Source organism: Peromyscus californicus, unplaced genomic scaffold, assembly GCF_007827085.1.
Source record: "Peromyscus californicus insignis strain IS unplaced genomic scaffold, ASM782708v3 Scaffold_14__1_contigs__length_90479793_seg_2, whole genome shotgun sequence".
In the NCBI taxonomy this organism is placed as follows: Eukaryota; Metazoa; Chordata; class Mammalia; order Rodentia; family Cricetidae; genus Peromyscus; species Peromyscus californicus.
In genome coordinates this window covers 55971091-55995944 of record NW_026294436.1, presented here as the reverse complement: position 1 = coordinate 55995944, position 24854 = coordinate 55971091, and the positions used below count along the sequence as shown (strand labels likewise).

General features: G+C 39.4%; 1 protein-coding gene across 4 annotated transcripts in view; it reads left to right on the top strand.

Annotated features, from left to right (window-relative positions):
• Positions 1–24854, top strand: part of Atf6 (activating transcription factor 6) — a 169893-nt gene that overhangs the window by 20583 nt on the left and 124456 nt on the right. For all 4 annotated transcript variants that reach the window (XM_052737566.1, XM_052737565.1, XM_052737568.1 and 1 more), the window contains exons 5-7: positions 2987–3113; positions 4223–4426; positions 12696–12919. In XM_052737566.1, the coding sequence (XP_052593526.1) occupies positions 2987–3113; positions 4223–4426; positions 12696–12919 (555 nt within the window). The remainder of the gene's footprint in view (positions 1–2986; positions 3114–4222; positions 4427–12695; positions 12920–24854) is intronic.

Genomic DNA, 24854 nt, shown 5'->3' with positions numbered 1-24854 from the left:
CCTCCACCTTCCACCAGCCGAGGTTATAGATACAAGCCACCCACATTCTACTTTATCATTCATTTTTGATGATAAAACTTGAGTTTGGTGACATAATTTCAGCTTGTCCTGTTCATGGTAATGTTCACCTCAGTCAGCTGACAGCATCTGCTAGACCCTCAGCTATGAAGTTACTCTTTGTTGGGGTGCACTGTGTAGCGCAGGCTGGTTGTAGAAAGAAGGCACTCCAAGATGAAATTATAAGGCCTTTGTGGCAGTAGGAAGGTCCAGCCTCTTTTGATTGTTTGAACCCCAAAAAGCCATGGCGTATTTATTGAAAGTTACACACAGTATTTCCTCATACCAAGGTCCCTAATCTTAATTCACATGTCTTACTGAAGGAGAGCATCACATGCCTCCATGACTCTAGGCCTTTGTTATGTATGGTGTGCAATACACAATAATACAAGAGCTTCAGATGTGCCTGAGGCGTCCTGTGACCAAAGTCATGGGATGGCTGCAAAGCCCCTTCAGCAAAAGAATTCTACAGATCATGGGAAACAGTCACTGTTTTCCACAAGGATTTGTCAAAGTCCAAGTACTTCTAAAAAACAGCTGTTCGTTCTAATATCCTCATACAGTGATTCTCCTAAATCCCTGCAACAAATCTTTCTCCCTTTGCTAGTTGCCACTATTTTATGAAAAAGGTACTTTAAAATTATGAAAAAGTCCTGTTGTTAAAAAATGAACATTTACATTTTTATTTTGTATGTGTGTATGATGTATGTGGTATTCATGGGTCACAGGAATGTGTGGAGGTCAGACTCTTGGCCATGTGGGTTCTGGGACTGAACTCAGCGCCCTTACTTCATATTGCTCACTTACCTGTTAATATTAGTGTGGACTCATTGTTTCCCGTTTCGTCTAGATTATAACCATTGCTGTGATTATCTATTCGACCCTTGTATTGTCTTGTATTTAGCCAGTAGGAGTCCCTTCCCCTTGCTCCTGTGATCTTTTACTATTTCCATCGGGTTCAGCCATCTTACAGGAAGGCTTTCTCTTGGGCCTTGTCTCGCCCTTGCCCTGACTTCTCAGATCACAGGGTTCCCTGGGTGAATGCTTTCTGTCTGGTGCTCTGACAAGTCCCCCAGGCATGGATGATGAGCCTGCAGCCCCATCTAGTGGCTAATGGTTAAATTATTCCAGAAGGAATATTTTCTATGTGAGTGTTGATACAAAGTTATCATAAGGTTTTATTTTTAATATATAGAACTCAAATTAATTTGAAATTGCCATAGTATGTGCTACAAGATACAGGCTCAATTTTATATTTCTCCAAATTATTATCAAAAGGTTTATTCCAATATCATTTATTAAAAGTTTATTTTTTTCCTCACTGATTTCAGTTACAGGCATACATTTTAAAGTTATATAAGTGGTATTATATTGGATCTCCTATTTAAATATTTATTATGATTAATTTATATTTTGAGTTTTGAGACAGAATCTTGTTTTGCAGTTAAGGCTAGCCTTGAACTCAATGACCCTCTACCTTAGCCACTTGAGCGATGAGGTTATATAAGGCTATACCACAGCCCTGGCTTCCATTTACTTTTAAAGGTTGACTGATACAACAGATCAAATCTGTTGCATCTAACTGCATATTTCCATAAGCATTCACTGTATTTTACCCATACCGTGAAGAATATTGTAAAGAATATTCTCTTGTGACCTGTGGGAGAATCCCTTTGGGAGGTGTGTCCAAGAATAGAAGAAGTGGGTGGCGGGCTACAGAGACTCAATTTGGCATGCTTCCTCAGCTCTCCAGAGTTGCTCTAGGTACTCCGCAGGTTCATCAGCAGTCTTCGGGGCCTTGGAGCTTTTCTGCTGTGCTTGACGTTATCGGTTTTCTAGTGTTTGCCCGATGGCAAGTCTTTTTGTTGTTTTGTTTTCATTTCTTTGATTACGGGTTGTTTGTTTTCAAACTGTCCTACATTTTCATTGTGTTTATTTGATCTCCTATAAATTGTTTATTCTTGTCTTTTGATAGTTTTTCTATGGATTTTGTGTTATTTTCAAGAATCAGATGTGTGGTTAAGATACTAAACTGTGTTCTGTGGCTCCTGCATGTGTGTTGGTGTGCAAGGAGGCTGGTTCCTCAGGAGTACCTCACCCGTGTGAGACGGCCTCACTCCTTGACCTAACTGATGAGGTGGCTGACTGACCAGAGAGCCCCAGGGATCCTCCTGTCTGCACCTTCCCAGCCCCGGGATTAGAAGTGTGAGGGGGCAAGCACTTTAGTGAGCATCTCCCAGCTCTCAAGTTTCAAACTCTTGAGGGCTTTGGGCATTACTAATCTCACTTCCCTATTGACTACCAACTTTGTAGTCTTGATTAAATAGAAATTCTTAATTTTTAGTCCCTCCCCCCAGACCCCCAATCTCTTTCCTTCTTGGCTTAATTTGAAGTTTTTTTTAAAAGATTTATTTTTTTAGATAATTTTATTTTATATGTATAAGTGTTTTGCCTACATGTATGTATGTGTGCCATGTGTATGCCTAGTGTCTGCAGAGGTCACAAGAGGGTGTCAGATACTGTAGAACTGGAGTTACAGATGGTTGTAAGCCACCATGTGGATGCTGCAAGAATAACAAATGAATAAAAGAAATGGGAAAGTGTATTAATCGTAGCTCTAGCCTTGTGATGATAAGTAAATGTTTGTATGACTAAGAACCAGGGAAGACCCAAAGTTTGTGAGAACAAGTGGAGAAACATGAACGATTTCTGTTCACTACACGAGTGCAGCGTACAGATGCTGCATTTCGGTTCCATCCTTGCGGCTGATGAGTGTTGATTTGTCAGTAGTGTCTTGACACTATGTCTTATCTTTGCATTAAGTTGTCTTGCAGCACTCCTCTGTTTACATATGGTCTTGTTCTTTCTAAGTAATTTGTTGCTCAAAGATTGTACTCTCGGGCATTAATTTGTTTGTGTTTTGCTGCAGGAGGAGTTGGATTTGTCTTCCAGCTCCCAGTCTCCCCTTTCCTTATATGGTGAAAGCTGTCATAGCCCCTCCTCAGTAGAGCCACTGAAGGAAGACAAGCCCATCATCAGTCCTGGAAACAAAACTGGTATCTGTCTCCCAATTTCTGTTATTTCTATTTTAGACAACTTAGGTTCCATTTTTAAGAGTCAAATATTGAATTAGACATATATTTATTAAGCTGGCTTGTATTTTTATTGTAACATTTTATGTGTATGGGTGTTTTATCTGCATTTATGTCTGTGAAACAAGTGCATTCCTCCTGCCTCCAGAGGCCAAAAGAGGGCTTCAAATCCCCTGGAACTGGAATTATAGACAGTTGTAAACTGTTCCAGAATTCAGGTCTTCTTGAAGAGCAACCAATACTCTTAAGTGCTGAGCCCTCTTTCCAGTCCCTAAATTAGTATATATTATTTTGTTGCTGTTCTGAATGATTACTGTGAAGAGGACAAGGGGAAAAAATCATTTATGATAGTCCTTGTCTTCATAGGTGAAAAATTCTTAAAATAGACATAATTCTGTCATCTTCAGGAGAGGCTGCAAAGGCCCAGGTAGACACTGAATGTGAGAGATGATGACTTTTACCTCATTAAAGTCTGTAGGCAGACTTTTCTGTCCCTCTAGCTGCTCCCTAAGTAATCACACAGAGACTTAATATTAATTATAAATGCTCAGCTGATAGCTTAGCTGTGCTTTTTATCTAGTTCTTATAACATTAACCCATTTCTATTAATCTGTGTGCTTCCCTGAGGCTTGTTTTCCTCATGTACATACTTCCCATCCTGCTTGCTCTGTAGATCATGGTGACTCCTCAGATTCCTCCTCCTTCCCAGCGTTCTTAGTCTGGTTCTCCCGCCTTATCCTGCCTAGCTATCAGCCAGTCAGTTTTTTATTAACAACAAGAGCAACACATCTTCACAGTGTACAAAAGGGTTATTCCACAGCAAAAGTCTCGACTTTGTTCAATAATTTTAGCATTATCCTTACTAGTTCATAGTCCCCTTCCTGAAACTGCAGAAAGGATGATCCCAGACTGAGGACTTTTCTTCAGTCCATTCATTTAAAGAGTAGCTGGGTTTACACTCACTGATGATTGTTACTAGAATTCAAGATAATACATAGAGGAAGGTATGTATGTAATATCATATGTTTTCTTAATTTTCTTGAGATTGATTTGAAGTTTTGTTTTTTCTCCAGAACATGGACTGACTCCAAAGAAAAAAAATCAGATGAATTCAAAACCTTCAGTTCAGCCCAAGCCTTTATTACTTCCAGCAGCACCCAAGACTCAAACAAATGCCAGTGTTCCAGCAAAAACCATCATTATTCAGACACTACCAGCCCTTATGCCATTGGCAAAGCAGCAGTCAATTATCAGTATACAGCCCGCACCCACTAAAGGTACCTGTGTAGACTGTGATGCTCTAGGTTTATTGGAAAGCAATAAGGCTTATATCACATGCTTTATTTTAATTTGGGTTATAATTTTTGAGCATGTACCATTGTGTCAGGAAATTTCCATGGTTCTGAGGATTTTGCAGAGATGATTAATGTGGTTCCTGTCCTTGTAGAGACAGAGCTCTACAGATAAATTATATCTGTTGCCTCTTGTTTTCTTACAGCTTTTATTGTGATAATATCTGTATTTAAGGCACCATTATTTTGTTGTTGTTGATTTCTTTTTTTCTTTCTTTTTTGAAGCAGAGTCTCATTATGTACTCTTTTTTTTTTGGTTTTTCGAGACAGGGTTTCTCTGTGTAGCTTTGTGCCTTTCCTGGAACTCACTTGGTAGCCCAGGCTGGCCTCGAACTCATGGAGATCCGCCTGTCTCTGCCTCCCGAGTGCTGGGATTAAAGGCGTGCGCCACCACCGCCCGGCTTCATTATGTACTCTTAACTGGCCTGGAACTCTATAAGTAGAGCAGGCTGGCCTCAAATCAACAGAGATCTACCTGCTTCTGCCTCCTGAGTGCTGGAACTAAAGGTGTGCACCACACCTGACTGAGGAGGCTTTTGATATTATGAAACCACTTACAATGAAGAAGAAAATTAGAGAGACTTTTTGTATTGCCACTTTATTCTAAGATTATTGTGGTTATGACCTTTTTGTTTTGTTTTGTTTTTAAGGAGTGGTTAGGATTTAAAATAATAAGGACCATTTCAAATCAAGTATGTGTTGAGCAATAAATCTGGCTCTGAATTTCTGAGGAGACTGTGTGGTTTGGTAAGCAGGGCATTGAACTAGGTTTTAGAAGACCTGACTGCTGCCAATTAGCTCAGAATTGGTGTTTTTCCATACTTTACCCACCAGATGGCATCATGTGCTTGTGAGTCTACAAGGAAGTTCACTATTGAAAGAAGTTCAGGTCTGAGGCTTTGGTAATCTTGAGATATGGGACATTTCTTAGGTAGCTTAGTCCTCACTGTACTTACATTGATCTCTGTACACATGGTTATGAGAAAATTCATGCAGTATTCATTTCTCAGGATTGAATTTATTGGCACCAGTTAGCACTAGGAGTTAATAGGGCATGTGTAAGTAAACATCGGTGTCACATTTACTTTTATGGCTGTATTTGCATTTATGAATTGTTAGCTCATTTCTCTGGAGCATGGTTTCAATGGTGGAGGCTTCATAAATTTGATCTTGTGTATTGACCTTGTCTCTTAAATGACTATGGGCAATAGGACATTAATAAAAAGAACTAAGCAAAAAGAATACTTGATAAAAAAACAAAACTAATAGCAAAATAGTTTGACATGCCTTCCTCCATTTAGGATCAACACTATTTTTTTTTTTTTTTAAATAGGAAAAATAGCAAACCTATGGGATATGTGTTCTTGTGATGTGTAAGTTGATGTTAAGGGTTCATAAACTCTTGGAAAGAAGGCGAAAGATTTAGTGTGCATTCATATGTGGAGTTTTAGAAATAGTACTTACAATTTTTTACTAAGATCTTGAAAGGATTTGTGTCTTTCCAAAGGCTAAGAATTTTAAGTTCATGAAGAACCTCATTATAGTTCCCACAGCTATTAAAACACATGTATAAAAAGTCCAAGTCTGACATTAACATGGCAGGAGGGAATATCCTCAAGAGTTTGCTTTAATTGCTGGCTCTGTTTGAGTGGTAGGAGAGCTCTTTTTGTTTGTTTTTCAAGACAGGGTTTCTCTGTGCAGTCCTGGGTATCCTGTCCTGGAACTCACTCTGTAGATCAGGCTGGCCTCAAACCCAGAGATCCATCTGCCTCTGCCTCCTGAGAGCCAGTATTAAAGGTGTGTGCCACCACCACTGACTGAGATCTTTACTTATAGCAAAAGACAGATTACTCTTTTCCAAGCATTTTATTAGTTCCAGAGATTAAAATCATACATTCTGAACTTCAGTGATTTCACATGATCTGTAGACTGTATTTTTGATGAGCAGTGCCAATAAATTGTTTGTTTTTATAATATAATCTATGGATTTTGGTATTAGTATTATAACTTTCAGATTAAATGTCTTTCATACATTGTTGTTGTTATTATTATCAATCTTAAATTTGAGAGTGGAATGTGAGAAGAAAGGGCTGGATGATGACTCAGTCAGTAAAATGCTTGCCACATAAGCATGGAGACCTGAGTCAGGTGCCTAGCACCCACAAAAAACGTTGGATGCTCTAGTGCCTGTCTGGAGATAGGTAGATCCCTAGAGGTCACCAAGCAGCCTGTCTAGCTCACTGATAAGCTCCAGTTTCAGGGAGAGACCTGTCTCAAAAATAAGATGGAGAGTCACTGAAGAAGACACCCGACATCCGTCTCTGGCCTCAACACACATGTGCACACACGTGAAAACGTACATGCATATACCACATGGACAAAAAAGAAAAATGACAACTATGTAATACTTACAGGTTTAAGTTCAAATTCTCTAGTATGGGGTTAAAGTGCTTTGCAATTTGGTTCCAATTTAGTTTTCTAACTTTACAGTATAAGATCATTATTTTCTATAGACTTTCGCTAATCTAACTAACCTGGCATTGTCTATTGAATTCTGCCAACCTGAATTATTTTTCTACATAGTTTTGCTTCTTTGTCTTCTGTGCCCTGTAAGAGTGTTGTAAGTAGTGCAGTTGGAGGGTGATTAAAGCCAAGACTATCTGAAAGTGGAGAACCAGGAGGGAAGTAGGCTGTTACACAGCCTGGCATTGTAAGGGTGGGATTGATGGTGCAGTATGTGTGGGAGGAGTTATGAAGGACAGAGAGGAAAGTCTCTGGGTGACTTCTATGTTTCTGTCTTAGACCTTTTGGTGATACTGCAAATCACTGAAATTAGGGGTACACCTAGAAGAGGGGATGCCAGAGTGAAGCCAAGTTGGCTGGCTGGCCAAGTTTTAGTAATTAATTATAATATTTATTCTAAAAACATGCTGAAATGTAATCAGTTTTAGTCTCAGAATTCTGCCTTTTAATTTGAGATTTAAATTTGTATAAATAATTACATAGCAATTGTGAGAACTAATGAGTTGCTAATACATGGAAGCTACTATTAAACAGAAAAAGTGTCAATAATGAATGTATGCTAACCTGTTGTTATGTGCCAGTCATTCTTCTTTTCTTTTTTCTTTCCTTCTTTTTTTTTTAAAAAGATTTATTTATTATGTATACAGTGTTCTGTCTGCATGTATGCATGCAGGCCAGAAGAGGGCACCAGATCTCATTTCAGATGGTTGTGAGCTACCATGTGGTTGCTGGGAATTGAACTCAGGACCTAGTTCAATTAACAGCTAGTGCTCTTAACCATTGAGCCATCTCTCCAGCCCCCTTTTCTTTTTTCTTTTCTTTTTTTTTTTAAAGATTTTATTTATTAATTAATATACAGTGTTCTGTCTGCATGTGTCCTTGCAGGCCAGAAGAGGGCATCAGATCTCACTATAGATGGTTGTGAGCCACCATGTGGTTGCTGGGAATTGAACTCAGGACCTCTGGAAGAGCAGTCAGTGCTCTTAACCTCTGAGCCATCTCTCCAGCCCCTTTTCTTTTTTCTTATTAAAATATTTTATTTATTTTACATCCCAACCACAGTTCCCCTCCCTCCTCTCTTCCCATTCCCTCCCCGAACCTCCCTTCTGACTCCTCAAACCGCTGCCCCCGTAACTATTTCTCCTGCGTCTCCATTCAGAAAGTTAAGGCCTCCCATGGGAGGCAGCAAAGCATTGGGCATATCAATTTGAGGCAGGACCAAGCTCCTCCATTCTCTATCAAGGCTGAGTGAGGATCCCACCATAGGGAATAGGTTCTAAAAAGCCAGCTTATGCACCAGGGACAGGTCCTGGTCCTACTGCTAGGGCCCGCACAAACAGACCAAGCTACACAACTGTCACCCACATGCAGAGGTCCTAGGTTGGTCCCATGCAGGCTTCCTAGCTGTCGGTCTAGAGTCTGTGAGCTCCCACAAGCTCGTATCAGCTGTCTCTGTGGGTTTCCCCAGCCAGCCATTCTTCTAAGTGTTTAAATGCATTATCTTGTTTAATGGTTACATATCTCTCAGGATAGATATCAATATTTTCATTTTATTGATGAGAAAACTTGGAACAAAGAAATATTTGACCAAGTTGACACAAGTGTGTTATTTAAAACAAAGTAGGTATTCCATAAATGTTTGATATGTGGTTTGAAATCTTTGAAGAAAGTTAAAAAGAAAGAACTGACCATCAAAATCAGTGATCATATATAGACACATTCAGCATTGAATCCAGCTGTCTTCCATTAAGGGGATTTGCATGTAATGTTAGAGAGGATTTTGAGTATGCCAAGATGGATAAACAACCCTTTGGTGTGTTCTGTTTTATGTGTTTCCACACCGGGAACAGTAGTGACTATGTTCAGCAGCTAACTACTGAAGGCCCCAAACAGTCCTTTGCATTGTAGTCTGTGGCCTGGTCAGCACTTAGCAAGTAACTATGAGCATCTTTTGTTTTTGAATATATCATAATAGAAATTTAGTGGTTTTCTCCATTCTGTTTGAACTTGAACATGCCTAAAATATTTAGAGGAGCCTTAATTTAGATAAAGCTAAGACCATTGGAAACTTTAGAGTGTAAGAGCTTGAAATGCAGTGTGGAATAAGGGAGGTACAGTGGCCTGGTAGGACATGAGCCATATTTGGTGTACAGACTGCCTTGGTAATCCTCCCTCTCCCCAAGATGCAAATCTCTTGGCTGGGAAATAGGGACAGTGAGACAGTGGACAGTAAGACTGGATTGTTTTTCTTTCCTTCCTGCCTTCTTCCTGCCTGCCTGTCTGTCTTCCTGCCTTCCTTCTTTTCTTTCTTTTTCAGTAATGGAAATTGAACCTTGGGCCCTGTTCATACTTGGCAAGTGGTACCACTGAACTCTATACATCCCCAACCTTCTTTTAACTTTCTGTTTTGAGACAGAGTTTCCTTAAGTTGCTTAGGCTGACCTTTTAATTCCTTCTGAGCCCTAGCTGGCCTTGAACTTGTGATCCTTTTACCCTGGCCTTCTTAGTAACTGGGATTATAGGCCTATACTGACTGCCAGGCCCAGTTTGGATTATTTTTAAAAATTAGTTTTAAGGAATATTACAGACATTCACAAGAGTTATTTACCAGTGCTTTAAATCTGCACCTGGGTCTACAGATCTGATCCTTTCTTTGAAGTAATTCTACATAATTATTATCTCCTCTGTGGAATAGACTCAAGTTTGGAACAATGCTTAGAGGGGAAGCTTTTCTTTTTCTTCTTTTTTTGTAATCACAATTTTAAGCTTAGAAGGTATGGAACGTTGTTTCTGAGAATGCTGTTCTCTTCTCCAAGTATTGGTTTATGTCAGTGGTTCTATATGGTGGGGTGATGGGGTTGGACAGGAAAGCAGTGGTCTTATGGCATTTTGTAAGGCATTCTCAAATCTCTATTTGTTGCAAGCTATTACTGTAGATCAAATAATTTATTTCACTTATTTTTATACAATTATTTTCAAAAAATTTATGGCTATATATTGTTAATAACCTACAAATTCATTTTATTTTTTTTATTTTTACTTTTTTTCTGTGTTTGTTTTGAGATGGTGTCTTAATACATAGTCCAAGACTGGTCTTGAACCAAAAATCTATCTCTGTCTCCCAAGTGCTTGGATTTATAGCCATACATTACTATGCCCAATACAAATTCATAGCTAAATTCTTAATAATCTTTTCTCATTATGCATTTTCACAGTCCATAGAAACTGACAAACACCATGATTATCTTTTATGGCTGAGCTGTCTCTTTGATGTTAAAGAAGAGTACTTTTGGACATGGTGATGTGTATCTGTAATTCCAACACTTGGGAGGTTGAAGCTAGAGGATTGTGAATTAAGGTTAGCCTGGGCTACATATCAGGTTGCAGGCCAGCTTTGAGCTACATAGTGAGATCCTGTCTCAAAAACCCGAGGGCTTAGTGGTAGAAGGCCTGCCTGGCTTGTGCAAGACCCTGGGTTCAAACTCTAGTGCCCCGAGAAGTGAGTATATTCAGTTAGAAATCCTTTGCTTCAGTTTTTACATTATAGTAAATATATCTTTTTAATGCCAGATTGACTTAATGTCTTATTCAGTGTTGTTAAAAATTCAATCTTTGTTTATACATTATTTATATATTACTTTTTTTTTTTGTATTTCTGGCCTAAGCATATATTTATATAACTGCCTTTAACCCATTTCTCCATTTTATGTGAATTTATTTTATAACAGAAGTCAGTTTAGGGGAAAAAACGAGGAGATAAACATATTTGGCCCCAGTAAATTGTATGTATTTCAAATTTATGAAATTAGTTTTAAATTTTCTTACAAACTTAATACTTGTGTTAATAACTGAATTGGGAAAAAATTGTAACATTTGAAATCTACTTCTGGTCTACTTTTTGAGGTCACTGAAACAAAGAATTTTATAAATGTGATCTTTTTTTTAGCTGAGACAGATGTTCTCACCAAACAGGTGTTCTGAAAGTATTTTCATTTTCAGTTTTTCCCAACCTTTTGAAATATGAAGCTAAGCTTTATAAGTCATTTTAAACTGCCTGAACATAAAATGTCTGTTTTTCCTTGAAGAAGAGTTATAAATTTATATTGTATTAAAAAGTTTCTGGTTATAATAGTACCTTTATACAGCTAGATAAAGCCAAACTACGCGGATATTAGGCAAGGCTTTCAATGCCTTATAAAATTGTAAAGGGAAGGAAACAGGCAGGTACAGTTTTAATAGATGAGTATTAGGAGTTGTACGTGCTTTCCTGAGGGTAGTGATGTTAGTTCTCCTCAGAGTGCTAGTTTAAGATAATGGCACCTGCAAAGAACAGGAAAAGATTTGAAGATCACTGTTTTGGCAGGGATCAGAAAAGTTGGTATTATTTATAGACAGTCATTGTGCTTGTTAAATAAATTTTCATCTCATTTGGTTTCATTTTTTTTTTTTTGGCATTTGTAGTCACGACTCTTTCCTACATATTTGTGTATGTGTGTATTTCTAAATCTTAATTTAAAGGATTTATTGTTTAAAATAAGAAAAGTTCCTATAGAACTAATAAACTTCAGAGGCTAATACTTGGAAAATGTAGATATGACAACAACAAATTTGTAATGTATTGTTGTTATATTAAAAAAGATAAAAATGAACTACTGCCTGGTTTGTTCATGTCTCTAGTGAGTATTTTTGCCTCCCCCTGCCCCCCCCCCCCCCAGACTGGGAATTAAACCTAGAGCCTTGTGCATGCTAGGCAAGCCCTCTACCACTGAGCTACATCCCCAGTCCTCTTTTTATTTACTTTGTGAGATGAGGGTCTGAACGGACTTTTGATTCTCCTACTTCAGCCTTCATGGTGGCTATAATTACAAGTCTGCATCATCAGGCCTGGCTTTAAAAAGTTTTCAAATTAGCCGGGCGGTGGTGGCGCACGCCTTTAATCCCAGCACTCGGGAGGCAGAGCCAGGCGGATCTCTGTGAGTTCGAGGCCAGCCTGGGCTACCAAGTGAGTTCCAGGAAAGGCACAAAGCTACACAGAGAAACCCTGTCTCGAAAAACCAAATAAAAAAAAAAAAAAAAAAGTTTTCAAATTTAAATTGTGTGTGTGTGTGTGTGTGTGTGTGTGTGTGTGTGCGTGCGCGCGCGCACACACACACACGTGCAAATACTTGAAGAAGCCAGAAGATGGCGTCAAAACTCCTGGAGTTGGAGTTGTAGGTTGTAGTAGTAAGCTACTCAACATGGGCACTGGAAATCCAATCCAGGCTCTCTTGAAGAGCAGTAGGCACTCTTAACCATTGAGCCATCTCTTCTGCCTCCTTTACTTTTATCAGTTGAGTCTTGCTGTGCCGTCCAAACTATCCACAGGTTTCTGGGCTTGAGGGGTTCCTCGGTCTCAGCCTCTCAGCTACTTGGACTATAGGTATATACCACAGGTAGATACCATATCTGATTGAAAGTAGATGGTTAACGATAACTCAAAAAACTTCGTCGGTCCCATTAAAAACACGGGAGCAGAGTGCCCCATAGTGTGTGTTGTTGTTGGTAATGTCTTATTTAATGGTATGAAGTTCTCCAGGACTGGTCTGTCTGTCTGTCAGAGAGGCCTGAATGTTAAACTGCTCCCTGACACAATAGCTATGCACCACATGATTCCCTTTCTTTTTAAACCCAGGTCAGACTGTTCTGCTCTCTCAGCCCACTGTGGTTCAACTTCAGGCCCCTGGAGTGCTGCCTTCTGCTCAGCCAGTTCTTGCTGTCGCTGGAGGGGCCACCCAGCTGCCTAACCATGTGGTGAATGTGGTGCCAGCCCCTGTGGTGAATAGTTCAGTGAATGGCAAACTTTCCGTGACGACTAAGCCTGTCCTACAAAGTACCACAAGAAGTATGGGTTCAGATGTAAGTACTTTTTAAATGCCTGATTTTAAAGACAAACAATTCCTTTTGCTTTTGTTTTGTTTTGTTTTTTTGTCTTTTTTAAGTTTGTTTTACTGAAAGAAAGAAAAGACTGCCAGAATTGCACATTTGGTGTTTGGTGGGAAAGATTTTGATGAAGAGTGAAGTATACATACCTCTGTATTCTTTACTTTGTCTTTAGAACCTTTTCATCCTGTCCTCAAGTCTCAACCAAATCATCCACTAATATTTTGTAGATTCTTTCATAACTCCTGCTTGAAATTGTTTATAGCGATTCCCCTGATGAGAGTCTGTAGACTTCTTTTTAGGCAGGTTTTATATTTAGCTCTCTCTTGACTTATTTTTATATTTATTTCTTTTTATTTATTTATTTATTTATTTATTTATTTATTTATTTGTGTGTGTGTGTGTGTGTGTGTGTGTGTGTGTGTGTGTGTGTGTGTGTGTGATGGTATGTATGTGAAAGTCAGAGACCAGCTTGGTGTGAGTGAGTCCCCCTTCCACCATGTGGGTCCCAGGAATTGAACCCAGGTTTCTAGGCTTGATGGGAAGGGCCTTAACCTGCCGAGCCATCTTGTCCACCCTTCTCTTGATTTTCCGAAGCATTTTCAGCACTTCATGACTCTTAAGAAAAAGAATTCTGTCTCTTTGTGGTTATTCGGAACTTTACCATCTTTGTAAGCCCTGAAAGTTTCTGATATTGTATGGATTTCTTATTATAAATGACACTTTCCTAAGGCCAGTTACAGCATCTGCCAGCTAACGCTTGCTTTCTTTCAATGTCACTAAAGATACCTCTTGCTGTGTATTCAGAGGAATTGAGCATCAGAGTCTTTTTTTTGAGACTGGGTCTCTCTACATAGCCCTGGAACTCACTATGTAGGCTAGGCTGGCCTTGAACTCAGAGACTCACGTGCCTCTGCCTCCTTCCTGAGTGCTGAGATTAAAGGCATGTGCCACCATGCCATGCTTAGACTGCTTTCTTCTGTCTCCTAGAATTTATTTAAGCAGCATGGCAGTGACTGACCATTTATCTGTGAGTGTACTTTTCTGTTGTGTAAGTATAGTTGTAATCTCAGCTGACAATATTGTGAATATTTGTAGCAAAGCATATATAGTGAGTAGAATATCTGTGGTTTAGAACAAGAGTCCCTTGGTTTATACTGATATGGAGAACAGTGCATATCACGATATGGAGCAGGAAAATTAGTTTTGTATGGAGAGAGAGAGAGAGAAGAAGCGGAGGAGGAGGAGGAGAGAAAAGAGAGAAAGAAAGAAAACAGCTTTTTTTCACGGCATCTCCTTGGTGGTCAGCTGTGTCAAGGTGAAGGTGAACTGAATACTTCCTTCCCAGCTACCAGCTGTCAGACTGATTGAAGTAGATGATAAACACAAATTTTGCACTTTCCATGAGAAGTGCAAGGACACGGAAGTAGCTGCTGATGTTCTGGGTAAAGTGTGGACCGGTTATGTGGGTGTCTTGACACAGCAAAGTGCACTGCTGTTGAGTAAGGGACATTCTCTTTATAGACCAAGGAGAACTGGAGAGAGGAAGTGCAAGTCTGTTTGCAGATAGATGCATTGTGGGTGCCAATTTATCTGCAGAGTGTTCTCAACTTGGTTATTGTTAAAAAAAAAAAAAGGAGAGAAGGATATTCCTGGACTGACACATAGTACTGTGTGTGCCTTGGTGGTTGGGGCCCAAAAGAGTTAGCAGAATCTGCAAACATTTTAATATCTCTAAAGAAGATGATGTCTGCCAATATGTTGTCAGAAAGCCCTTAAACAAAGAAGATGAGAATGCCAGAACCAAACACCCAAGATTCAGTGACTTGCAACACAAACACTGATGTATTGCTCTGAAGAAACAATGCACTAAGAAAAACAAAGAGGAAACTGCAGAATATGTGAAACTTTTGGCCAAAAGAATGCAGGAAGCCAAAGGAAAGCACCAGGAACTGATTGCCAAGACATACAGGCAGTTCTCGCTGTGAAATTCTACTTCTAAGTCTGAGTCCAGTCAAAAATTAGTCTTTAAGAGTAACAAATAAATGACCAGACTTTGAATTAAAAAATAAAATGGCACCTGGTGAGCACAGAATATAGGAAACAGTATTGGAAAGAAGTAGATAGCTATGGAATCTGGTTTCTTTACTTTTAGTACATGGGGACTTTCCACAATAAGAAAAAGAATGACAATAGCAAAAATTAAAAAATAATCTGTGATTTTTTTTCATTTAAAAAGTATAACCAATAAGTAAAGAGTATGCTTTTCAAGAAAACCAAAAAGGTTTAAAATGATAGAGACCTTTTCTTATTTTTTCTTAGACATGGTTATATTTTATTATCATTGAGACTAACAAGAACAGGGTTATATATAAGAGGTGACTCCCAGGGCATGTCTGACTATCCCCCCAACTGCTTAGGGCCTCCAGCCTTGGGGGATGTGGTTAAGTTTATACCAAGCCAGTCTTGCCACATGGGACAGGGGACAACAACTGGTTTTAACACCAAAACTTTTCAATTCCACCCCTTCTGGGGAGGTCCCTTAAGAGATGTGGAAGAACCATCCTGGCCAGAGCTGAAGAGGTGTGTGACTGTGGGGCTGGCAGGGACAAGGGCTCAGGGATCTGCCCTGTTGTTGTTTTTACTCTTTGGTGCTGCCAGAAGCAGATGTGTCTCATTGTCATGAGAAACCCTATGTTAACAAAACATTTTAAATGCCATATTCTATAGGTTTTTGAAGTGTTTGAAAATCATCTATCTGTCTAAAATATACTCATTTAACCTGGAAAACACATCCAATGTGACTATAAGTTTGATTATTATAGATTAACTACTAACCTCATTTCTTTGTTATACATTGTATTTTTAAATGAGCTGCATAAGCACAGTACCTCAAACAAGAGTAGAAACATACATACAGTATAACAAAAATAACTTTAAATTTATTTCAATATACCAAAATCCATGCCAATGCAAAATATCTGAGATTAATAGTTGTCTTTTTATCCTATATTCCTCTAAATGATAACAAATATCCCCAACCCACCAAATAACCAAAGACCATCCATCTCATCTCTTGGGAATGTGGGTGTCATGTTCTCCAGACTGCCTCTTGTTGTCTGTGGGCAAAGGCATCTTTAGGGGCTCCCAAGAAAATTGAGATAATGGCCAAGTCCTGGGAAGACCAGCTGTAACCTTTGTTGATAGATATCACCTGTCAAGATTCAGGAGGGCTCCCTTGATCAAACCTGATCCATATCAATTCCTGAAGGAACCAGCCTCTCATTTCCTGTGGAAATAAAAGCAAAACCTTTTCTCCAAAGCAATGCGTTTTTTGAGTTCCATTTTAAAGTTAAGGCATTCTTAAAAATGTCTAGGCTAGTTTATTTCAGCAGTCCTTCCAATTCCATGTCTGTCAGCTGCTCTCCTTTGCTTATCAGCAATTTAAAAAAAATTCAGAATCAACACAGTAGCATGCAGGATCCAGACTCCCTGTATTTCCCATCTTATGTGGCTTTTTTCTTTTATATTACTTTTACTCTTTCCTTAAATACTTTACTATTATTTTTAAACTATTTCTTTCTATGACTGTCTATACCCTTTTTCTTTCTTTCTTAAGCCTATACACACTATAAAACACACTGGAACATTTTTAGAGGTTTTCTCCATTTGGATCTGTCTTTACTTCGAATCTCTAGTCTTTATTTGTCTGCATGAGTGAAAAACTGCTAAGTGGTGAGGCTAGGACCTCCACTGTGGCTTTAGTGTCTGGCTCCTCCTGCTTCTCCAATCATGACAGCCAAGCCTAAGCCTGAAGGCCGGGTCTGGAGGTTCATGACTGAGAACTGCATTCAACCCCTCAGAGCTCTAGAGTGCTAATGCTTGTGATGCAGCAGGCATTTTTTACCTTTTTTTTTTTTTTAAACTTAATGTACTGGCTGCTCAAGGGCTTGCTATAAGGCAGAAGCTGTTAAAGAAGCTGTGTCTGATTTATTTTTTTTTAAGAATGTAACACATCTTTAACTAATAATATTTCACAAAACTGCTGCCTTGCTCACAAGGTTAAGTAGGGCTTTAACTTCCTAACTGGCTTTCTGGAGTCCCAAAATGGGTAAGGAAGGGGCTTGGGTTTAGGGTCTAAGGAAGGAAGGGTGGTGAAAAGGTAGGGCACACAGGAGACCTAAAACCTGACTCTGGGAAACAGGGCTTACAACTCCAACAGGAATTCCCTGTCCCAGGCTTCCAGAAGAGGGCTTTGCTTCTCTAGAGTCAATGGGGACTTTTTAAAAAATTCAAAGATCCCTTAAAATTTCCTTTGAATACTTTTGAAATTAGGAGCTTGACATTTTCTTATATTCCCAAATGAAACTAACACTCGAAAACATTATATTACCTTAGAACTTTAAATAGAGCAATAGTATGCCATGATTATTAAAATATTAACATAATTTAAATGATACTTTTTACAATTGTAACATCCCAAGTGTTATGAATTCCAGTGGAACAAAAGATGGTAAAGGTATCCAATTACTGAGAGCTGGAGATATGACTTGTGGTAGAGTGCTTGTTTTCCATGCACAGGACCCAAGGTTCAATCCTTAGTGTCCACTCTACATGCCCTGTCCCTGCCTCTGCCCCACCCCCAAGAAACTATGTCATAGAAGAATGTTTAAGGATTGTAGTGATTTAAAAGAGAAGACTGAAAGTAGACATAGGAACCATCTTTTAGGAAAGGCAGGATGTCATGTGGACAACAGAATTATTCTGAGTTATTCCTGTGGGTTATCTGGAACAGGTGCAGGTAAGTGATGGAAAGACCTCTTCTAATCCCAAGCTTTTATGTACAGCCATTGTGTTTAGAAACTGGAAACCATTGTTTTCTTTTTAGACTGTATGTGATTAATGGGCCTCTGAATGTAGACAGTCATCATGGATTCACTGACCCATTTGTAATCTACAAATATATTCAGTTAATTACATGTTGTTCTGTTAGCCAGACATCTTTCATTAGTTGTTTGATGTGAAAGAACAAATGTTCGGTTTTTGTAGAGTACTCTGGGAAGTTTTGAGTAACTTGCTGACCAAGTCTCAGTTAATACTGAGGAACTGAAGGATGTTTGAGATGAGAATGCATTGTACTGATGAGTGTTATCTTTTATTGTTAGCAGTATTTATTGGCTAGTCAGCTTTCAGAATTTAGAACTGATAGAATTCTAAAAGAATGATTAATGTAGTCTGTGTGTAATGTCAGAAACCTAACGACTATTCAAATGATTTTCTAGTCAACCTGCATTGAGTTTTTTTGTGCTATTTTCACCTAGCTAGCCTATCAGGATGTCTTAGGTACTGTTCTATTGCTGTGAAGAGACACCGTGACCAAGGCAGCTCTTATAAGAGAAAGCATTTAATTGGGGACTTGCTTACAGTTTCAGAGGTTTAGTCTATTGTCATCATGATGAGGAGCTGGGTGGTGTGCAGGTGTGGTTCTGAAGTAGCTGAGAGCTACATCATGATCCAAAAGGAGAGAGAGGGAACAGAGTCTAGCATGGGCCTTTGAAACTTGGACACACTTCCTGCAGTAAGGCCACATCTCCTAATTCTTTTCAATAGTGCTACTCCCTGGTGACTCAGCATTCCAATATATAAGCCTATGAGGGCCATCCTGATCTAAACTACTACACAGGAACTGAGTCAAGACTTGTCAGTATGAATTTTTCATATTTATGTCAAGTAGAAAAGCATTGGTCTGTCTATTAGCTGGCTAACCTACCTAAGGAACCCAAAGTAAACCTGTTCTAGGAGTTGTAGAGAAGACTGTGATCCACTGGGAAGGCCTCTGTGTTAGTAACGTGCATTTTTTAAAAGTCTCATTAAATTTTAATTAGTGTAGATACAGTCTTGATTAAAAATGTACACCCTCCAATTTTCATATCAGGTAATTTTTGTGCTTTTAGATCAAATGGTGAAGAAGTCGTAATTCAGAAAAAAAATGGTATCAATCTTTTGTGACTTTGTAATGCTGACATGGCTACTTTTCCCCTACCTGTTTTGAATTCTTTTGTTTGGCAAGTTTCTTTTTCCAGAGGCCTGCTACTGCCATAAGTAGCGTTTCTAGCATACCATATTCTGCAGATGGCGTTAAGTGCCACATTTCCAGTTATGAAACAGTTTGCCTGGTTCAAATTATAATTTCAGTCTTCCTGCCTTTTGCTGGTAAATCTGTTATGTTTAACTCTTGGAAACCTTACCTACATTTTCAAGAAGTATGATTTGGTTTTGACTCTGATCTTGATAGAAAAAAATAGACATTTCATTTTAGTGTAGACATTCTCTACGTAGTCTGTTAATAAATGCAATCATGGAATTATAAAGTTGACAGAGAGCATGCTTATCTTTTTTTTAAAGGGCATTGCCAGGTGTCAAGTTATGAGCTTGGAAACATTACGTTTACGTCTGTGTTACACTTATTATTTCCATCTCTTCTCATCACCATCTCAACAGTTAGGAACCTTAACTACCCTGGTTTAAGATTTTAAAATTATATTATTCGAGTTATTGGGATAAAGGACCATGAAAAATATGGTGAAATGATAGTCTATATATTCTCTAGTGGGCCAAGGAAGAGCTAAGACTTTTAATGAAATTCGTAGGCTGAAACAATGGAAAGGAAATGATCACGAATTAGTACAGAACTAGAAAGAACCGAAGGGGAGGTTGATTGAGAAGCACTAACTCTGTTGCCAGGAGACCCCAGCCATTTCTTTCTGCCTACCCACCCACTATGGAATATCTATTAAACCCTTTTCCAATCTCTTCTGACTAGAGACCTTGACATTCCCCTCCTAAGAGGACTATCTTTTGGAACTCCCTGTGTCAGGCCCACAGATCCATCGTGGAAAAGAAGGGTAGTAGGGTGGGGGAGGACTCCTTGCCACATGCCTGCAGGCATTAGAAATGCTGAGAAGGGCGTTTCTTTTTTGTAGAAATGGTGTTAAGAAGTTAGAGATTTCAGGTGTTGGATTGTTAGCATGGAAGTGATGTGACACGATCCCAGGGGCATGCTCTTGCACACACCGCCCTTTTCATCCAGTGGACAAATGTGAACTTGAGGAATCTTCCTTTTTACAGCAAGCAGGAAGCAGCCCTTCTTTTCCAGAGGGGCTCTTTACCTCTTCCTTCAAAGTTGCTTGTTGTGACCCTAACTCCAAGAAATGGCCTTGATAAACTCCCAGGTGGTTATAACTTTGCATGTCCAATAAGACATATAGGAATAAAATTCATGAGACACCCCTAGCAGCCTGTTTTTCAAAAGAATATGATGCTGTCTGTAATAATCTGTTTGCGGTGTAAAGTAACAGGCACTCTACCTGTGTTATTTTTCAGAAAAACAAAACTCTAGACACTGAACGCTGAAGGTCCTCTTTTAGGACTAAATGTGAGTTGAATCTCCTTTGATCCTATGGCTGTCTTAGATGAAGAGGATAAAGAATGAGTAGACAGTTTTTAGTAACTAAATGCTTTTAACAGAAAGAGCACCGAGATCATGGTATTTCTTTAGGCTGCAAAGTCGAAGAATCTGTCAGAACAATTTCAGTAGGAAAGATTTGGTGCTCTCAGAAGCTATCCAGATTTTAGAAGGAAAAAGTCACTTTGTGCTGAATAGTTTTTTGGCTTTGCTACTACCAGTGACTGTAAATAAAAGAAAAATTATGCTTTGTTAAAGTATTTGCAGTTTCTCTTAAATGGAATTTTGGGACTTCTAAAAATTTATCTCAAATAAAGATTTTGGAAATTTAATTTAATTTATGTTTGCAGTGGCTTTGGGAAGGGCAACAGTCCCCCCTGTCCCTTGCCCATGTACTGCATTGTGATGGATTCATTTTGTGTCAACTTTAGTGGTCTTGTCTTGTCTTTTGGAGATAGGGTCTCACCGTGTGTCCCTGGCTGGCCTGGAACTTGCTATGTAGACCAGTTTGGCCTTGAACTCACGTATCTGCCTGCCTCTGTTTCCCTAGTGCCGGGATTAAAGAGTCCACCACCATGCTTGGCTAATTTAGTGTTCTTTATATCTTTCAGTTTGCCATCTTGGAAAAGCTAATAAGTAATTATTTTAAAGGATGCTGACTTATATCCTAAATAATTGAATACTTTGCCCTCTTTTCTCTGATTCCTGTAGTCTTCTCTTGGAGCTTACTCTGGGGAGACAGTGCTTTGCCAACGAGCTCCTGAATCCTGTCTCTACCTCCTGAGTGCCAGGATTTCCTCACATGGTTCTTTATAGTCCCTTGTTGATGTGTTTGTTTGATTAACAAGTTCATATGTTATTTTTTTAAACAACTTCATTGAGATAATGTAAATGCAGTTTTTTTCCTTCTGTATTGGAGATCAAACCCAGAACCTTATACATGTTAGTGAGGAGTTCCTCCACCTTTGAGCTCTACTCTTGTTTTGAAGTATACATTAGTAGTTTCACGTTTATTGATAGAGTCGTAGAATCATCAGTCTAATTCCCAAAACCAGTTTGGGCCAGTAGTTAGCTCCGTGGGTGGAGCACTTGCACAACCCTGGTGACCCAAGTCCTGAGTCTGACCCTGGCACCCATGAAGGTTAGAGGAGAGAACCCCTCCACAGACGTGTCCTCTGACCGAATTCTGTTCTTGCTCTGAACTGAGCTTGCCTGAGATGTTGGAATGTGTTTGCAAGCACAGAAGGACCCCACTTTCATACTGCTTTGGTTTATAGTGTTTGCAGCTCATTTTTTAGCAGCATCTTGGACTCAAGGCTCTAAACATCATTTTTTTGTAAAAGGGATTTTTAGTAAAATGTTTGTCAGTTGGTAAAGCTTTTAAAATTAAAAGGAAGATGTGGGCAGTTTTGAAGCTTTGCCTTTTAAACTGACCCAAGCCTCAAAAGGAGCTTAGCCATTTGTGAAAGTTTTCCTTTTACATAAGTCTCTCTTATATGCAAATACATGTTTGTTTTGTAAGGAACACACCACACTTCATAGTGCAGTGGCACTAATGGGTGAATCCTTTGCAGCTGTGGACATTTTCCTTCAGCTCTTTATTCTTTTTCCAAGGCGTGGTGCTTGGTGGGAGCGATCTCTGAAGGCACGATGATCAGAAGCAGGAGTGGGCTAGCCACTGGCCCATTTTGGTCTGTTAGACCGTCTGATGTGCCTAGATGGGGGTGTGTCAGTGAACTAGTGGGCCAGCTTTCGATTTCGTGTTTGTACAGGAGGCTAACAGTGGTGAGCTAGCTTCCAGACATAGGCAGTTCCATAAGTTTCTGTTTCTAGACAGCACATAATTAGATGTGCCAAACAGCACATCATCCATACTGTGATCCCAGACCCTTTATGTGGTCTGTGGTCCATGAAAGCCTACTGGAGCTACTGAATAAATTCCAAGAGGTTTGAAGTCAGCTGACCTCAATTCATGCTTTGGTTTGTCTATTCTCTAACAATAGATTCAAATGAGGCTTATTCCATTCATTAACTTTTTTTGTTTTATTTTGTTTTTGAGACAGTCTCATTGCGTAGCCCTGACAGGCTTGGAACCTGCTATGTAGACCAGGCTGGCCCTGAACTCACAACAATTCTGCTTCTGCTTCCCAAGTGCTGGGATTACAGGTGTATGCCATAATGCCTGGCTTGATTCTGCTTACCTTAAAGAAATCTTGAAAACTGTAGTAATTTCAGCAAATAGAGATTATATTATGCTGCCATTCTTCCTGTCTGGGGATGATTCTGATACATTGTATGTGCAAAAACTCAGTGTACCCAACAGAATTTAAACAAAACGAAAGCAAATACCCTTCTCAGGAACACCAAACAGTGTGTGTGTGTGTGATTAGTTTAAAAGTCATTTATATGCTGTTTGGTCTAAGAAGCATAATTTAATATTATGTATTCAGATAGCTAAAGACAGCTTGCTGAGACATGGAGTGGCAGCCCTGTACTTTTTGACTCCAGAGCTTTTCATTTATTTATACAGTTTTTACTCTGCTTTTATTGGTAAGGCTGAATATTTTCAGAACTGTTACAATGGTTCTTTTTCTATGAGAAAAACAGAATTTGGCCACAGGTGGTTTTCATTTTTTTTTTTTTTTTGGTCTGAGGCATGTGGGTTGACAGCCTTTGAAATCTTCATGCTGTGTCTAATGTGCAGGTGCTTTTTTTGTTTATAGAAATGCCTAATCCTTGTTTGAAATTTATTAAATGGTGTACCATCTGTAAGCCTCCCTAAATTCCATAGATTAATTAGCCTTTAAAGTTGCCTTTTATCTAACTTGTAGTATAAATTCTTCCATCTGGGAGGCTTCTCTTTTATGTGTTTGCTCAGTGTTGCGTGTACTTCAGCACTCCAGTATTAAGTGTTAATTATGGACACTGGCTTTCCCAGGAACAATGGAGCTGACTAAAGCTAGTGTTCAGTGGAACAAAGCGGTATTGTCCTGAGAATGTCTGAATTGATGAGTAATCAGTTTGTCATGGGTTTGCTCCCTCCCTGTCCCTGCCCCTCTCTTCCCCTTCCTCTTCCTATCTGTGTATATTTGGTATTACTTTGATAGTTGTTGGTTGTAATATAAGCAGTTACTATGCTGCTTGGGAATAATAACAAAAACAACTCTAGACATATATAGACCTGGGAACTACTGCGATGATGGGTGTGTAAGATCAGCCTTCTTGTGGAGTTTCAGTTAAAAAGTGAAGAGAAGGCACTCTTTTTTGACAGCTCATGCAATGCGTTTCTTTGTGTGTCTTGACTGAAAGATGATTGACAGTATTTGATGTTGGGAGATCATTTGGTTATAGTTTACCACTATTGCTAGGAAATACAGTATTGGGGTAGCTATACGTTTGCTATTATAGTGTGCTGGCTGGTTTTTATGTCCACTTGACACAGGCCAGATTCATTTTGGAAGAGGGAACCTCACTGAGAAAATAGCCCCACCAGATTGGCCTATGGACAAGGTGGGGGAGTATTTTCTTAGTTAGTGATTGATGTGGAAGGACCCAGCCCATGTGGGTGGTGCCAACCCTGGGCTTGTGGTCCTGGGTGCTATAAAAAAGCAGGTCTTTGTGTCAGTTCCTGCCTTGAGGTTCCCAGCTCGAGTTCTTTTTTTTTTTTGACCCCCTCCAAATTCCCATCTTTTATTTGTCCAATTCTTGTGTATACTTTTATACAATAATTTTAAAGATAAATGTATGCTTACAAAAATTTTTAGATGATTTTTTTCTAATTATTTACTTATTTGTATTTTATGTGCATTGGTATTTGTCTGCATGTATGTCTGTGTGAGGGTGTCGGATCCCCTGGAATAGGAGTTACAGACGGTTGTGAGCTGCCATGTGGGTGCTGGGAATTGAACCCTGGTCCTCTGGAAGAGCAACCAGTGCTTTTAACCCCTGAGCCATCTCTCCAGCCCCCTTTTAGAAGATTTTTATTATTCTCTTGTATAATACATCCCAACCACAGCTTCCCCTCCCTCTCCCCCTCCCAGTACACCCCCCTCCCCCTGCAGATCCACTTCCTCCCCTATTCCCCTAAGAAAAGAGCAGGCCTCCTAGGGACATCAGCCAAACATGACACAAGATACAGTAAGACCAGGCACAAACCCTCACATCAAGGCTGGGCAAGGCAACTCAGTAGGAGGAAAAGGGTCCCAAAAGCTGGCAAAAGAGTCAGAGGCGCACCTTCTCACACTGTTAGGAGTCCCACAGGAACACCAAGCTACATAACCATAACATATGTGCAGAGGACCTAGTGCAGACCCATGCAGTCTCCATGATTGCCACTTCAGTCTCTGTGAGCCTCACCTTGAGTTCTTCCTTGACTTTCCTGCATGATGGACCACAAACTGTAAGATGAAAGAAATCCTGTCCTCTCCAAGTGGATTTTGGTCATGG